We start from the raw sequence: 16,303 nt of genomic DNA on the forward strand, positions 1-16,303 counted from the left end.
GTGTGTTTGGGTGTAAACCATCGGTGTCTGTGTCCAGGCTGCTTTCCACAGTGGACATAACACTATTTTTAATTACAGTATTATAATATTTTTATACCAAATTTTCATACAAAATTAATTGAAAAATTCAAGACAAATTAGTTAAGACATGATAAATTATTGAAGAAACACACGTTTTACTGTAAAACAATACTAGGGTGTTGTACCGTGTTAGCCATTAGGAATGTAGAGAAAAGCCATAAAAGGTGTCATTTTGTTTGGCTTTTCTCTGTAAAGCAATACAATTCCAACAAGAAAAAAAACCAATTTATTATCTGTATCCAAAATCAGTTATCATTCACACCTTCCCAGTTTTTCAGGAGTTTATAAATCTAATTGCAATAAGCAAATATTTATCCAGTGTCACACATGTGCACTTGGGAGACAACTTGAGGGTTTATCTAATTGCAATTCCACCCTGAGATGAATGTTGGTGCTGTTGCCTAATGCTCTTCCTCCTTTCTCCCTCGCAGATCTGACAGCCCACAGCAGCAGTGATGCCACTTCCAGATCTTGGTTCCTTGGACTTGCCTCTTCCAGTCTGGTATCGTCTTAAGGGTTTCTGCTGATATCTTGAGGCAGTCAAACCTAACAACTCACGACTAAACGACTCACGTCTGAAAAGACGTCTCACTTACTTTTGTGAATTTTTTTTTGTTTTCTCAAAAATATATGGGGTACACCTTCAAGATGCCCCAACTGTTTATCTCAGTCTTGTGTTTTACCAGACACCAGTTACGTTAGCCTCATCACATAACATATTTTTGGTATCTTGTTTTTGATCATGGCTTGACAAATTAAAATCAAATTATACTGTTTAATTATAATAGGTATAAAAGTACCTCTAGAATTGTAACAGTGATGACTGCTGATGTTTGTCCTGGCTGTAGAACTACAAATCCAGAAACAGGTAGAAAGTCAAGTCCCGGTTCAGCTAGAGATACCTCAGTCATGTTGAGTGGTTGAAGAGACCCTTTTACAGTTTCATATGTAATATTTATAGCTCCTGGTGATAAATACAAATTAATAACAAGTAGTTAAAATAAATTCTGTACTTTTTCATTTATCAGCCTTTATTGTTAGAGGATCCCTACAGAATAAAAAATATTTAGAGCTAGTAATTTACTAGACTATGCATAGTATTAATTACTTATCTGTACTCTAAGAAATGATGTGTTTTATGATAAAGAAAGAGTGACAGTTCATGTTTTCATTCATGTAATTAAAATGAAATCTATTGTTTTTAAAAATACAATTGCCCAGAATAAATATATTAATTGTCTACAATATGTATTTACATCACTACAAGAAATTATTTCAAGTATAAATATATTTTGCATTTTTATCTGGTGGTCATATATCAAAATGACTTTGTAATAATTGTATGTTTGGTACTAACCTAAAGATCCAAACTCCCTGATAATGAAGAGCTGCAGGGTTTTGTTTTCCTCTCTTGTGAAAATCATCTTTGAGGAAGGAGCAAACTTTAAAACTCCATAAGGCTCATCGCTAGCCTGTACGGTCAGGACAGCTTCAAAACCCTGCTTGTCAAGAGCAGCTGCACCTGTAGGATGAACACCTCCAATAGACAACACAAACAGAGCACAATTCATTTATTAGTACAGTTTAAAATGAGTTTACCACCATTTTTACTTGTGGCAGAGCCATTTAACCAATTTGTCTGTGTTCGATCTTGCACTGTTCACAAAGATTTTATACACATCACAAAATAGTGGAAAAATGATACTGCAGAAAGTTCCATTATGATGACAAACATTTTACAACAAAAATATATCATGTGAAATTATAAATGAAAAAAATACTACATTTATATTCCTTAGTCCCAGATCTTTTTCACATTTTATTTAATTGCCAAATATGTGAAGCCATGGGAGCTGTAGACTATCCAAGTAGCATCAGGAGCTTGATGGGGTTCTTGGTACTAATCATGCACAACATTTGAAAAGGTTGATCATAATTACACTAGTGCTAATTTATCATATATAATTGATAAACATTCAAAATTTATGAAGGATTATAATTTGCTTTTGAATTTGAATACAATGATGCTGAACTGCAGTAGTTTGCATTTGTTAACAATAGAAGCATTTAATATGGTGAAAGCAAACAGAACAATTTTGACAACAACAGAACATTCAACTTAACAATGCTTGGTAATTCTTTTCACATAATATCATGAAGTGGAGTTTTAAAGATCCTTGAAGGCCTACTTTTTACCATAGTATGCAGTAACTTATTCCATGGGTCTGTGGTTCTCTGCATTAAGAAAATGTTCTAACACTTGTACACAAACTATTCTTAACAACTTTCTGTCTGCATTCCTGTGTTTTGTTTAAGGGACTCATGATCACATAACAGCTGTGATTCATCATGCCAATTCCTTTCATAATTTTAAACACTTCAGTCATATCATTGCTTAACTAGAAAATGTTCAGTTCCTTAAGTCTTTCCTCATAGCTTATACTTCACAGTCCCCCAAGCTCTCTAGTTGCTCTTCTCTCGACTTCCTCTAGCTCAGCTATATTTTTTTGTAGTATGCAGACCAAATATTACATTCACTTCTCCATAAGATGCTTCACTGTATATATCTTCAGCAAACCTCCCTTGACTTGTACCCCATACATCAGACTATATAACCTAACATCCTATTAGCCTTTTTAATCACTTCTGTACACTGTGTTGGCGTAGACAGTGAAGCGTCCACTATGACTTACTTCTGAGTTTTTTTGATAAGGCATATCTCCCAATTTTAAACCTCCCACTGTGTATTAAAATGTAACATTTTTACCTTCTGTATATAAAACTTTACATTTAAAAAATACTGCGGTGGGTTGGCGCCCTGCCTGGAATTGGTTCCTGCAGACCCCCGTGACACTGTGTTCGGATTCAGCGGGTTGGGAAATGGATGGATGGATGGATGGATGGATGGATGGATGGATGGATGGATGGATGGATGGATTTGAAAATATTACATTTTTTTGCCACAAATTGTCCAGAGTGTGAATTCTGTTTAGGTTTACCTGTAATTCCTATGCCATGTGCTGCTTTTGCCTCAGTAAATTACCTAATCAATATATTGTTTATGACTATCTGCCTGTTCTTTATTCTTGGGATCACAGACTTGTTAACTAAACCTTATTTTACTATTTTAAGAGGCAGAGCATATGTGCCCCCATACAGTATGCAGAAGAATGCACAGCACAACTTCTTGGTGTCTTCATAGGAAAACCAAGCCACAGGATTGCAGTGCTATGTGCTTCCCTATAAAGCACGGCAAGCAGGGCAAACTGTGGTTAATGTACTGGTAGAGATGAGATAACTTTAAATGAGACATAATGAATAAATAAAAGAAAGTTGTTCATGCCAAAGTCCTGATCCAAAGAATTGTTACAAATACAAGCAAAAATAAGGTTTTGGACAGAGCCCCTGACAATTCCTTAGGACCATCTTTTGCAGATGCATGTCTGGAAACTGGAAGACAAACTGACAAAGGCCCGCTGTCCAGTATCCAAACCATCAATTAAGAAAGAAAATGGCTGCTGCAGTAGCTTTGGTCTTTTTAGCATCACTGACTTGTACACCTACTTATTTTGTTTACTGAATGCAGTGTTTGACATTGTGCTTTGATGGGAATGCTTCAAATTTAAACTGATTACCTTGATTAGTGAGACTAAGCCTAGACCATCTTTAAGCCACCGTCCAAACATCTTTAAATCCTACTTGACATTTCTAAAATTGTATCTGAGTGCTGCTTGAAGGGGTACAGCCTGAGACACCAATTAATATGATAAAGAACTCCACTAAAACAAGACATTGCAAAGATTGCCTAATTGTGCTGATACATTTTTTCATGGAATAGTTTTGTAATGTAAACTAACAGGTTTCCATGTGTAATAAAATAAAGGGAGACTGGATGTATCCATTGTCAATAAGAATATAGTAAACTTTCACAATAAAGGGTTTAAATGTGAACATACTGTTACTTATGGAAAAAATGGGGGTTAATGTCGGGACAAGAAAATAACCGTTTCCCCTCCACGACGTTAACCATATACAGAAATTTCATGTATACTTATACTACATGTTCTGTATTTTAAGAATGAAGTCAAGATGCCATGCAATTTTATTTATTTATTCTTCTATCACTTTTGCATTGGTTATGTGTGCCAAATTTAGTGCATCTGTACTTCTTCAAAAAAGAGAATGTTTATTTTATAGTCTCCTGAAAAAAAACATATTTTTCAAGGCGTGCAAACCTTTATAAATGATCATTTTTAAAGAGTTAAAATGCAACACAATTCCAAGTAACGTGAAGATAAAAATATGTACGTTATTATGGAACAACTTAAACAAACTATTCATTACACACATCAAAGCTACTGTATGCTATTAAAAGGGAATATGCAACTTTACTTATTTACATTTCAAAACACAAGATCTGAGAGAGAAGTGAATGTTTAGTATTGTTCACAGTCACACCATGCAACTTCACCTATACATAATAAAATAAACAACTAGGTCTTTCTTAGGTGCATTTTTCTTTTTCGTTAAGTTGGTGAAATTTATCTGAATTACTGAATAAACAGGGTATAACAAGATAGCATATTTCAGCATCCAACAATCTGTTTATCTCAATGAAACCTGTTGTATTCTGGGTTAAACCACAGTTGAGTTGTGAAAATTAGTTAGTATATTATAATATAAAAAACAATCCAAACTGTGCTTTTGGCTATTTATGACATAGTCACAACTTACTTGCTCTCTTGAATGTAAACTTACTCCTATGCTGCATGTGAAACATACAAAGGAATTCAGCTAAAGAAAAACTATTATTACTAAAAGCTACTCAATCCTTTCACTGAGAGTGTACATATTTCAAGTAACAGAATGTTTTAAAATGAGCCCTCCGACTATGGAATCAAATCATTATATTGCATGTTGGAACCTTGAAACCAAATAAAAATATGATGCTAAAATGTTGAATGTATTTTTGGAAATTGTGTATATTTTCAATAAAGTATATTGAAACAATTTTATTTAACATTGAAAGCATAAAAGCAGTATAAATGCTGATCCAAAACTTGTAGAGTTTTTTGCTATGGAAACACCACAGACATAAACCCTCTAAGAAGCAGCTCTCGATTCAGGTTATTGAGATCCCAAAGGGAAAAGCAAACTTAATTATGTGCTCTTTAATCTTCAAAGAGAGGAACAATGTTACATCTTATTCAATTTGAGGTATAGCCAGTAGAAGTGGACATGTTTTGATGTAATAGCATATACAATAATCTATGAATAGGAATCAGTGCATTAGGCTGAACTACAATAGATGTGAATAAATTAAGTTTTTTAAAATGTTTGCATGCATGAATGCCACTTCCTATCAATTATTCTTTATTCTTGAGCTCTCTTTGTTGCTGTTGCATAACCATTCTCATATAATTTGTTTCCAAATTTCTATAACATGAGAAAAGTCAGTTTAAATGACTTTTTCTGAGTCACCCCAAGAACCAGTGGATATGCACCAGCTGGTGAACTTGTATTTAACAGTCCAGTGAGTAGCTACAGTATTGGAAAATAAATTACTATATATCTTTGACTTATTCCCAACAAATAATATTCATTTTTCAGATTTACCTTTAGTGATGACATTTGACAAAACAACTCTATATTCTTCTCCTTCTTCAGGGATCCCATCATCTAGGAGTTTGACAGTTATAGTAGCATTCAAAGTACCCTAAAAGTAATGTACAGTAATAATTAAGAAGTGTGTTAAATTATATATAAATATTCTTCTAGATAGACCCCCGTGACCCTGTAGTTAGGATTCAGTGGGTTGGAAAATGGATGGATGGATGGATGGATGGATGGATGGATTCTTCTAGATACTGGTATACTGAGAACTTGCCTTTTTACCCTGTGGTTTGCACCCAAGATATCAGATTTTTTAATCTCTTACAAACTTAACATAGTACTCATTCATTTTTCAAATATAATTGTTCCTATAAACCAAAGCAAGGGCCAAGACACACACACACACTCTCTCTGTCAACACTTATTGCTACAATGTCAACAATTTAAAGCCACCTATTACTCTACATTTATATTTAAATTTACTCACTTAGCAAACGCTATTTTTCAAAGTGACTTGCAAAAGACCCCTCCTTTAACCGCCACCTTATCGTGGTGGAGGGGTTTGCGTGTCCCAATGATCCTAGGAGCTCTGTTGTCCGGGGCTTTATGCCCCTGGTAGGGCCACCCAAGGCAAACTGGTCCTAGGTGAGGGATGAGACAAAGAGCGGTTAAACAAACCTCCTATGATGAACAACAATTTTGGACGGCGTTTTCCCTTGCCCGGACGCGGGTCACCAGGGCCCCACTCTGGAGCCAGGCCTGGAGGTGGGGCTCGATGGCGAGCGCCTGGTGGCCGGGCCTGCACCCATGGGGCTCGGCCGGGCACAGCCCGAAGAGGCAACGTGGGTCCCCCTTCCCATGGGCTCACCACCTATGGGAGGGGCCAAGGAGGTCGGGTGCAGTGTGAGTTGGGTGGTGGCCGAAGGCGGGGACCTTGGCGGTCCGATCCTCGGCTACAGAAGCTGGCTCTTGGGACGTGGAATGTCACCTCTCTGAAGGGGAAGGAGCCTGAGCTAGTGCGCGAAGTTGAGAGGTTCCGGCTAGATATAGTCGGACTCACCTCGACGCACAGCTTGGACTCTGAAACCAATCTCCTTGAGAGGGGCTGGACTCTGTACCACTCAGGAGTTGCCCCCGGTGAGAGGCGCCGAGCAGGTGTGGGTATACTTATTGCCCCCCGACTTGGAGCCTGTACATTGGGGTTTACCCCGGTGGACGAGAGGGTAGCCTCCCTTCGCCTTCGGGTGGGGGGACGGGTCCTAACTGTTGTTTATGCGTATGCACCGAACAGCAGTTCGGAGTACCCACCCTTTTTGGAGTCCCTGGAGGGGGTGCTAGAGGGCATACCTTCTGGGGACTCCCTCGTTCTGCTGGGAGACTTCAATGCTCACGTGGGCAATGACAGTGAGACCTGGAAGGGTGTGATTGGGAGGAATGGCCCCCCCGATTTGAACCCGAGCGGTGTTTTGTTATTGGACTTCTGTGCTCGTCACGGATTGTCCATAACGAACACCATGTTCAAGCATAGCGGTGTTCATATGTGCACTTGGCACCAGGACACCCTAGGTCTCAGTTCGATGATCGACTTTGTGGTCATGTCGTCCGACTTGCGGCCACATGTCTTGGACACTCGGGTGAAGAGAGGGGCGGAGCTGTCAACTGATCACCACCTGGTGGTGAGTTGGCTTCGATGGTGGGGGAGGATGCCAGTCAGGCGTGGTAGGCCCAAACGTGTTGTGAGGGTCTGCTGGGAACGTCTGGCAGAGCCCCCTGTCAGAAGTAGCTTCAACTCCCACCTCCGGCAGAATTTCGACCACATCCCGAAGGAGGTGGGGGACATTGAGTCCGAATGGGCCATGTTCCGTGCCTCTATTGTTGAGGCAGCTGACCGGAGCTGTAGCCGTAAAGTAGTCGGTGCCTGTCATGGCGGCAATCCCCGAACCCGTTGGTGGACACCAGCGGTGAAGGATGCCGTCAAGCTGAAGAAGGAGTCCTACAGGACCCTTTTGTCCTGTGGGACCCTGGAGGCAGCTGATAGGTACCGGCAGGCCAAGCGGAATGCGGCTTTGGTGGTTGCTGAGGCAAAAACTCTGGCGTGGGAGGAGTTTGGGGAGGCCATGGAGAACGACTTTCGGATGGCTTCAAGGAGATTCTGGTCCACCATCCGGCGTCTCAGGAAGGGGAAGCAGTGCAGTGTCAACACTGTATATGGTGGGGATGGTGCGCTCCTGACCTCGACTCGGGACGTTGTGAGTCGGTGGGGGGAGTACTTCGAAGACCTCCTCAATCCCATTAACATGCCTTTCAATGAGGAAGCAGAGCCTGGGGACTCAGAGGTGGGCTCCCCCATCTCTGGGACTGAGGTCACCAAGGTGGTCAAAAAACTCCTTGGTGGCAGGGCCCCGGGGGTGGATGAGATACGCCCGGAGTTCCTCAAGGCTCTGGATGTTGTAGGACTGTCCTGGTTGACACGCCTCTGCAACATCGCATGGACATCAGGGATAGTGCCTCTGGATTGGCAGACCGGGGTGGTGGTCCCCCTCTTTAAGAAGGGGGATCGGAGGGTGTGTTCCAACCACAGAAGGATCACACTCCTCAGCCTCCCTGGAAAAGTCTATTCAGGGGTCCTGAAGAGGAGGGTCCGTCGGATAGTTGAGCCTCGGATTCAGGAGGAACAGTGTGGTTTTCGTCCTGGTCGCGGAACAGTGGACCAGCTCTATACCCTTAGCAGGGTCCTGGAGGGTGCATGGGAGTTTGCCCAACCAGTCTACATGTGTTTTGTGGACTTGGAAAAGGCATTCGACCGTGTCCCTCGGGGAACCCTGTGGGGGGTACTCCGAGAGTATGGGGTACCGGCCCCCCTGATAAGGGCTGTTCGGTCCCTGTACGATCGGTGCCAGAGCTTGGTCCGCATTGCCGGCAGTAAGTCGAACCCATTTCCAGTGAGAGTTGGACTCTGCCAGGGCTGCCCTTTGTCACCGATTCTGTTCATAACTTTTATGGACAGAATTTCTAGGCGCAGCCAGGGCGTTGAGGGGGTCCGGTTTGGTGGGCTCAGGATTGGGTCACTGCTTTTTGCAGATGATGTTGTCCTGTTTGCTTCATCAGGCCGTGATCTTCAGCTCTCTCTGGATTGGTTCGCAGCCGAGTGTGAAGCGGCTGGGATGAGAATCAGCACCTCCAAATCCGAGACCATGGTCCTCAGCCGGAAAAGGGTAGAGTGCCCTCTCAGGGTTGGTAGCGAGATCCTGCCCCAAGTGGAGGAGTTCAAGTATCTCGGGGTCTTGTTCACGAGTGAGGGAAGAATGGAGCGTGAGATCGACAGGCGGATCGGTGCGGCATCCGCAGTAATGCGGGCACTGCATCGGTCTGTCGTGGTGAAAAAGGAGCTGAGCCGCAAGGCGAAGCTCTCAATTTACCAGTCGATCTATGTTCCTACCCTCACCTATGGTCATGAGCTATGGGTAGTGACCGAAAGAACGAGATCGCGAATACAAGCGGCTGAAATGAGTTTCCTCCGCAGGGTGTCTGGGCTTTCCCTTAAAGATAGGGTGAGAAGCTCAGTCATCTGGGAGGGGCTCAGAGTAGAGCCGCTGCTCCTCCGCATCGAGAGGAGTCAGATGAGGTGGCTCGGGCATCTGATCAGGATGCCTCCTGGACGCCTCCCTGGTGAGGTGTTCCGGGCACGTCTAATCGGGAGGAGGCCCCGGGGAAGACCCAGGACACGCTGGAGGGACTATGTCTCTTGACTGGCCTGGGAACGCCTTGGGATTCTCCCGGAAGAGCTAGAAGAAGTGGCTGGGGAGAGGGAAGTCTGGGCATCCCTGCTCAAGCTGCTGCCCCCGCGACCCGACCTCGAATAAGCGGGAGACAATGGATGGATGGATGGATGGACTTGCAAAAGAGGTCAGCATACTCAGTCTGGCCCTGCCTTGAAACAAGTATTATAGGACATGACTACAAAACTGACCATCACAAGTGAAGAGTTCAAACCTAACAGAAATTCTTTTCTTAGCAACAAAGTATCTAGTATGAAAACCATATATCCACACAACAAAGGAGTCTTCTGACACTTCTTAAACTTCTCGAGCACAAATGTCTTTTAGATGTGTCAGGAAACCAGAGTAGCCAAAAAAAAAAAAAACTACGTGGGCATGGACTCCACACACAAACAGTGATTGGGCAGGAACTGAATTGTGAAGTAGCAGAGCCAACTACTACAGCTCCATAGTTGGAGTATTACCTTGCTAATTTCATTGACCAGGACTACTGAGCATGTTGCACATTTAAACATTTTTCTGTTTTAGAAATTAAACAGATAAGAAACATTGTCAATGGAGATAAAAAAATATTTAAATACATTTCATCTTAGTGGCAAGCTGGAGTGAACATACTGTTTTCTACCAACAAAGAAATAAATTGAGAGTAAAATCAAAAAGGTCATATTGACTTACAGAATGATCATATTTATTCAGTACAGGTGAACAGTAGAAAAGAAGATACTCCAGCCAGCGGGATAAAGACGAACAGACATTTACATTATCTAGGCAGACAAATCAGATACTACAATTTTTAATGGCAATAGCTGTTCTCTCTATATTATCCAAATTAATTTCTTACAGGTAGTGGGACTTTTGGCTTTTAAATCCATAGCTATCAAAATGGCGGTGGTGCCACCTGCCTCTCTAGTACCTCCAACATTTCTTTTTATTTTTTTGACACCCCTTTAAAAACTATGTACCCTTACCCAGTCCTTTTTGACCATTGTTTTAAATTGGCCTTGCTCAGCTGTTTTGAATTGCCAAATCAACAATTATGTTTTATGGATTTCTGAATATTTTTTAAAAATGACTGCTGACTATGCAGAATAAATAAACCTCCACAATGAAACAATAGTAGCCAAAACTCTATTACAAAATAGTAATATTAGTATACTAGCATACTAATACAATTCTTTCTGATTGAAGGTTATATGATTATGTAGGTGTAAAGGAAATTATTTTACATACATTAGATACATTTTTATATATTTTTGTTTATAAATAAAACCAGTTTTATATATACTTTATGTATACTCACATATTTACATTGGTATAACCTAAAAGATGATATAGGTCTGGCATTGTCATAAGTATTTACTTTACATTTGTAACATTGTTTGGTACTTTCTACAATCTATAGGATGATTAAGCATAGGAATGTCTGGGTATAACATATATATATATATATAAAACATGATAATAAAACAGATGACATGCATTGGCTGGTGACCTGGCCAAGATCGAACAAGGGTCCTTAGCCAGCCAGGAGGCCACTGCAATGGAAGTGCTGGAGGAGATAATAGATTCTTGGTACTTTCTCCCCTGTTCCAATATGTGGCAGCTTCCCTGGACTTGGATACCCAACTGGGTACACACAGAACATGCCAAGAATTGGAGTCCTGGAGCACAGACCTGTTGGGTCCTGTTGGTGCGGCCAGGGGACACTGCAGGGTAATATAATCCCTTTTTTATGGAACCTTCATCTGAAGTGTTTCCAATGAACCCTCTCCTAGCACTGAAAGTACTCACAGGTCTAAGACATACTTGTTAAGCTTATTTTTTTATTTACTTATCAAAAGATTGGCTGTATTATTTGTCCTGTGAGTCTGTATCCTGGATTTTTTATGCTTCTGCTACTGTATTCATCTGAATTCCCCCTTGGGATTAGTAAAGTTAATCTAATCTAACCTAATCAAATAAAAGGAGTCCCCTTTTCTCACCCAGGCAAATAGGAGTTGGAACTAGAGAATGGACAGAACTCACCTGGGATGAGAAGAGAGAGACTGAAGAAAGAAAGAAGAGTTGTGTGATAGCTTGTGCAGCTATATAAAGAAGCCTTTGTACACAATCGACATTTTTATCAAACTGGCACTTGTCTCAGTGAGGTCATGTCTAGGTTTGAGTTGCTGAAACATCCCCTGGTGGTCACAATATATATTTTTGGACCCTTTTGCAGAGTGACTTCAAAACATTCATTTAAAGAAACACATAGATGTAAATTTTCACAAAAAGTTACTGCTTCATCTAACAGTTCATCTATTTACTGTAAAATGCACCAGTGTAAATTTTCTGTGTGACAATGTTTGTGTACATCCTGTAATCACCTGGCATTCAGTCTAAGACTGCCATAATAACCTCCATCTTCCAGCAAACCCATTGCATGTGGGTGTGAAAATGAATGTTTAGATTTTACCAAAAGAATCCTGTGGTACACTAAAAAACATTTGTGTAATTGAATTCTCAAGACAGTTATTCTATTTTTTCCATACCTCTGAAAAGAAAAGCACCCCAGAAACATTTACAAAGTTTTGTTGTGCACGAGGTCCTTGAATATTCCAGTTAACTGTGACATTGCCACTGCCAGGGAAAGATCTTTCCACGTGAAGCTGTACAGTTTCTCCTTGAAACAAAAGGCAAAATATTTTAGAAAAATAAAATCATTTGGTAAATTATGTAAACATATCAATCAGAATAAAATAAAAAAATAATAAAATCATGCAAATGTATCCGTAATCTCAAACAAGACTAGAAACAAGGTAAGCATATGAGTAAGGTTTAGTTAGCACTTATTTATAGTTTTCTAAAAGTGAGCTATAGAAGTTAACGATCTTAAGAATTTAATGGATGGAAAATGAAAAAGTTTAATCATTATGTTTTTTTGTCTAATAGTTATTTTTATTTGTAATTAATTTGAAAAGATGTATAGAATTCTGATTTTGCCTATTCGTTATGCAGCTCTAGTGCTGATCAAAGGCAAGAAAAATCTTATTAACCACATTTTGATTTTACACTGTATCACAATAAAAGGTGAAAATATCCATGGGTTGCATGCTTTTTTTTTAAATATCAACAAAACACATTATTTAGATTTTTTTTTAAATTCAAGTAGCATTCAGTTTGTCCATTATGATATTATTATATCATGCAAACTACTGGCTAAATTCCAAGAACAAACCTACAAAAGTCCTCTTGTATTCTTTAAGCATCGTCAAAAACCACTGGTCACATGGCACATTACAATGTCACTCAACTGTTGCCAGTGATTCCAGTGTGGTCCCCAAGGTGTGTTAATTGAAGCAATTTATCCATCAATTTGCATGACAAAAGTTTATTTTTTAGTCATTGGTTACTACACTAGAATGTTTTATTATTTTTTTCAATACTCCAGCATTCCATTACACTTTATTCCGAAGTAACTTTTTATTCTTATTTTTCCTTTCATTGCTCTGACAATGGATATTTTATAGGGGAAATGATATAGATCAGTTCTTATGTTAGTAAAGTGAAAAATAAGGTGACTGTTAATTGTACAAAATTGTCTTTCAATGAAGCCATACTAAACAGATATTTTTTCTGAAATATAGTAAATGACTTGGATGCCTTTGCATCTAACATATCTAGTTTTTTCTTTTTATAGTGCTCCTTAATTCACCTTTAAAATCAATCCTAGCGCTGTTGCCTTGCAGTTTGGAGACCTGGGGACCTGGGTTCGCTTCCCGGGTCCTCCCTGCATGGAGTTTGCATGTTCTCCCTGTGTCTGCGTGGGTTTCCTCCGAGCACTCCGGTTTCCTCCCACAGTCCAAAGACATGCAGGTTAGGTGGACTGGCGATTCTAAATTAGCCCTAGTGTGTGCTTGTTGTGTGGGTGTGTTTGTTTGTGTCCTGCGGTGGGTTGGCACCCTGCCCGGGATTGGTTCCTGCCTTGTGCCCTGTGTTAGTTGGGATTGGCTCCAGCAGACCCCCGTGACCCTGTGTTCGGATTCAGTGGGTTGGAAAATGGATGGATGGATGAATCTATCCTCATTATGTTACAAAACTATTAATCATATTTCTTTCTTGTTTCTAGTAGTAATCAAACTTATAGGTACACAGAATTACATTTTCAATAGTACTTAGTTGTGTTAGAATCACTGGATCAAAAAATAATTATTTTTTCAAGTTTAAAGTTGTTCTTGTTGAGAAAAAAATTGCTCCAGAACCTTGAAGAGGTATGAGTATGAACAATAATATCTGGTTGGGAGAAGTTTCTCACATTTTTCAGTTTAACATAACATAAATATATTTATGTCGATGTTCTAATAAACTTCTACCAGTGCTGGTAATTTTTTGTTATGGTACCTTGAAAACTTACTGATTTTTTTTGTTTTATTTAACACAATTGATTTAGTAATAACAGTCAATGTATATAACAAAATTAAAAATATTCATTCATAAAAATCCAACCATTTTTCTATTTCTTCAACTTGACTACATGTTACAGTGTTGCACAGAGAAGAGTAGATATATATAAAAATTAAAAACCAAAGCTGAGAAGGATGCTGATCCATCATGTATGGCTGGATAAAATTGGCCAATTAGTTTAACATCAAGTCTTCAGAGTAAAATTATTTGAACAACGGGAGAACAAAATGCCCACAAAGAAAGCACTGCAACAGAAGGTCATTCTAGATGGTTCTGCGCTGCTTGTTTTGCCACTGTGCTGCACCAGTATCATCATGTTGGAAAATGTACCCATGGTATAACATTCATGTGTGTCTGGGGACTTAGTCAACTGACTTGAAAGTTGAAGCATTTTACATTTTTTTATCTACTACAAAAAGTCAGTTAACACATTTTTGGTTATTAAATATTTTTTTCTAACAATTAGGCATATTCAAAATGAATGATGATAATAGAACACAATTACTTGTGTTAGTAGACTACATTAAATACATGTTTTTTTAAAAGTACTTTGCAATATCATATAGGTAAGAACATTGTCTAATCAGCTTGAGGTGGTTCAGTATTTTTCACAGAAATCAGATTCCAGTTCAGCTAATATAAAAATGGCATTGATTAATGTCATATTGCTTGTTAATTGTGGGGGTCTGTGCCAACTGTAGTTCAGATTTTTAAAACATATCATTGTGAGATTGTTGGCTGCTTCAGACTATTATGGACAGCAGGTCTGGAGTTTTGTTGATAAATTATACTGAATCATTATAATGTGCAGATAATGCAGCTTTGAGGTTGTTTTTACTGTAACGTAGTGTAATTACTGAGTATATATTTGTCACTCCTGTGGTGGGCTGGCACCCTGCCCGGGGTTTGTTTCCTGCCTTGTGCCCAGTGTAGGCCCCGTGACCCTGTAGTTAGGAAATAGCGGGTTGGCTAATGGATGGATGGATGGATGGATGGATGGATGGATGGATGGATATTTGTCACTCTATTATTACATATTTTCTTTCCTCTTAGATTATTTCAATCTATATGACTATTTTTTTTGTTTGTTTTACTTCAAGTAGCAGGAATGTGAATTAGTATAAAAATGTTTTGCATGTGCACAACTCTCTGGCATTTGATTGGGAGTCTGTTTTTCCATCAGGAGCAGCTACTGGATAATTAAAAAAGGAAAAGATACAAAATACTGTATACAAGTTGAAGTGAACTCTCTCGAGGTAAATTTGAAACAGTAATCTGTAATAAAAATCCTTCAATTGTTTATGTTTTAAGAGAGAGGAGTTTGATAATCTTGAATGCTTTTTAATGATAAATACTGAAATTTCAAAACAATTGTCTTTCGATTGTGTAGGACACCATCCTCATTGACACTTTGATTTATATCCTATACTAGGGGGCTCCGCCCCCTGCTCGCTTCGCTCGCCAACCCCTGGTGCTGGGAATGACAAAGAGCGTGATGTATGAATGAGATATAGAATAGTGTGAAGGTGTAGATGATGCAAATAGAAAGCAAACAATAAAGTGTGTGGCACAGTGTAAAGGTTTATTGGAAAATTTCTTTGTACACGCCGTTTAAGTGTAAAAGGTAATTCCAGGTCAGAACTTGTAAGGTCAATGAAGATGGTCATTATCGTGATCAGAGTCAACTTTGTCAGAGCTTAGAAAGAGTTGTGTCTCTCCAGGAAGTAATGGAATGACTTGGGTATTTATGTTTTCCACATTAATATTTTTTGGACATAATATCAGTGCGTTGTGTTAAAAGGGGCATTTGGTCTAATGAGATTGCTGTTCCAAATCTCTCTGTAACTAAGTCGTCGCAGATAAAGGCTTGAGGAATTGTAATAATATGTGGCTGAAGTCCATCTGTATTGGTGAGTGTACCATCTCTCAGTTGTAATAAGCAATTGTTATGATCTGGTTCTGGACATCGTATCTTTTTTACTAACTGTATCTTTTGAAAGCAATGGCAATTGTCTGCGTATTTTAAGGTGCACTGAACAATAGCTGAGTGCATGGCATCTGGAAGAATAGCTAATCACTGTTTAAAATCTCCTCCTAATAAAAGTACCTTTCCTCCAAATCGAATATTATTATTCATAAACGTTTGTAGAAGTTTATGAATGGTGTTGAGTAAGTGACTTCATGCCATTGTACATTCATCAATAAACAACATTTTTTGAAGACGGATGTCACGTGCAGTGCCACCGTTAATGTTCATAGTGGATACCGATTTGTAGGATCTAATGCAGTTGATAAAGATTTCACTTTCTGGTACATCGTCAGTTAGAATCTTCTGTAGATATTCAGTATATGAATGTAAAGAAGGCAGTCTAATTTGACCCTTTTGA

General features: G+C 39.4%; 1 protein-coding gene across 1 annotated transcript in view; it reads right to left on the minus strand.

Annotated features, from left to right (window-relative positions):
- Positions 1-16,303, minus strand: part of adgrv1 (adhesion G protein-coupled receptor V1) — a 697,787-nt gene that overhangs the window by 430,554 nt on the left and 250,930 nt on the right. The window contains exons 35-38 of the mRNA XM_051930189.1: positions 12,005-12,135; positions 5,698-5,797; positions 1,439-1,618; positions 882-1,045 (exon numbers count right to left, since the gene is read on the minus strand). Coding sequence (XP_051786149.1) covers positions 882-1,045; positions 1,439-1,618; positions 5,698-5,797; positions 12,005-12,135 — 575 coding nt within the window. The remainder of the gene's footprint in view (positions 1-881; positions 1,046-1,438; positions 1,619-5,697; positions 5,798-12,004; positions 12,136-16,303) is intronic.

The sequence above is a fragment of the Erpetoichthys calabaricus genome, chromosome 7 (assembly GCF_900747795.2).
Source record: "Erpetoichthys calabaricus chromosome 7, fErpCal1.3, whole genome shotgun sequence".
In the NCBI taxonomy this organism is placed as follows: Eukaryota; Metazoa; Chordata; class Cladistia; order Polypteriformes; family Polypteridae; genus Erpetoichthys; species Erpetoichthys calabaricus.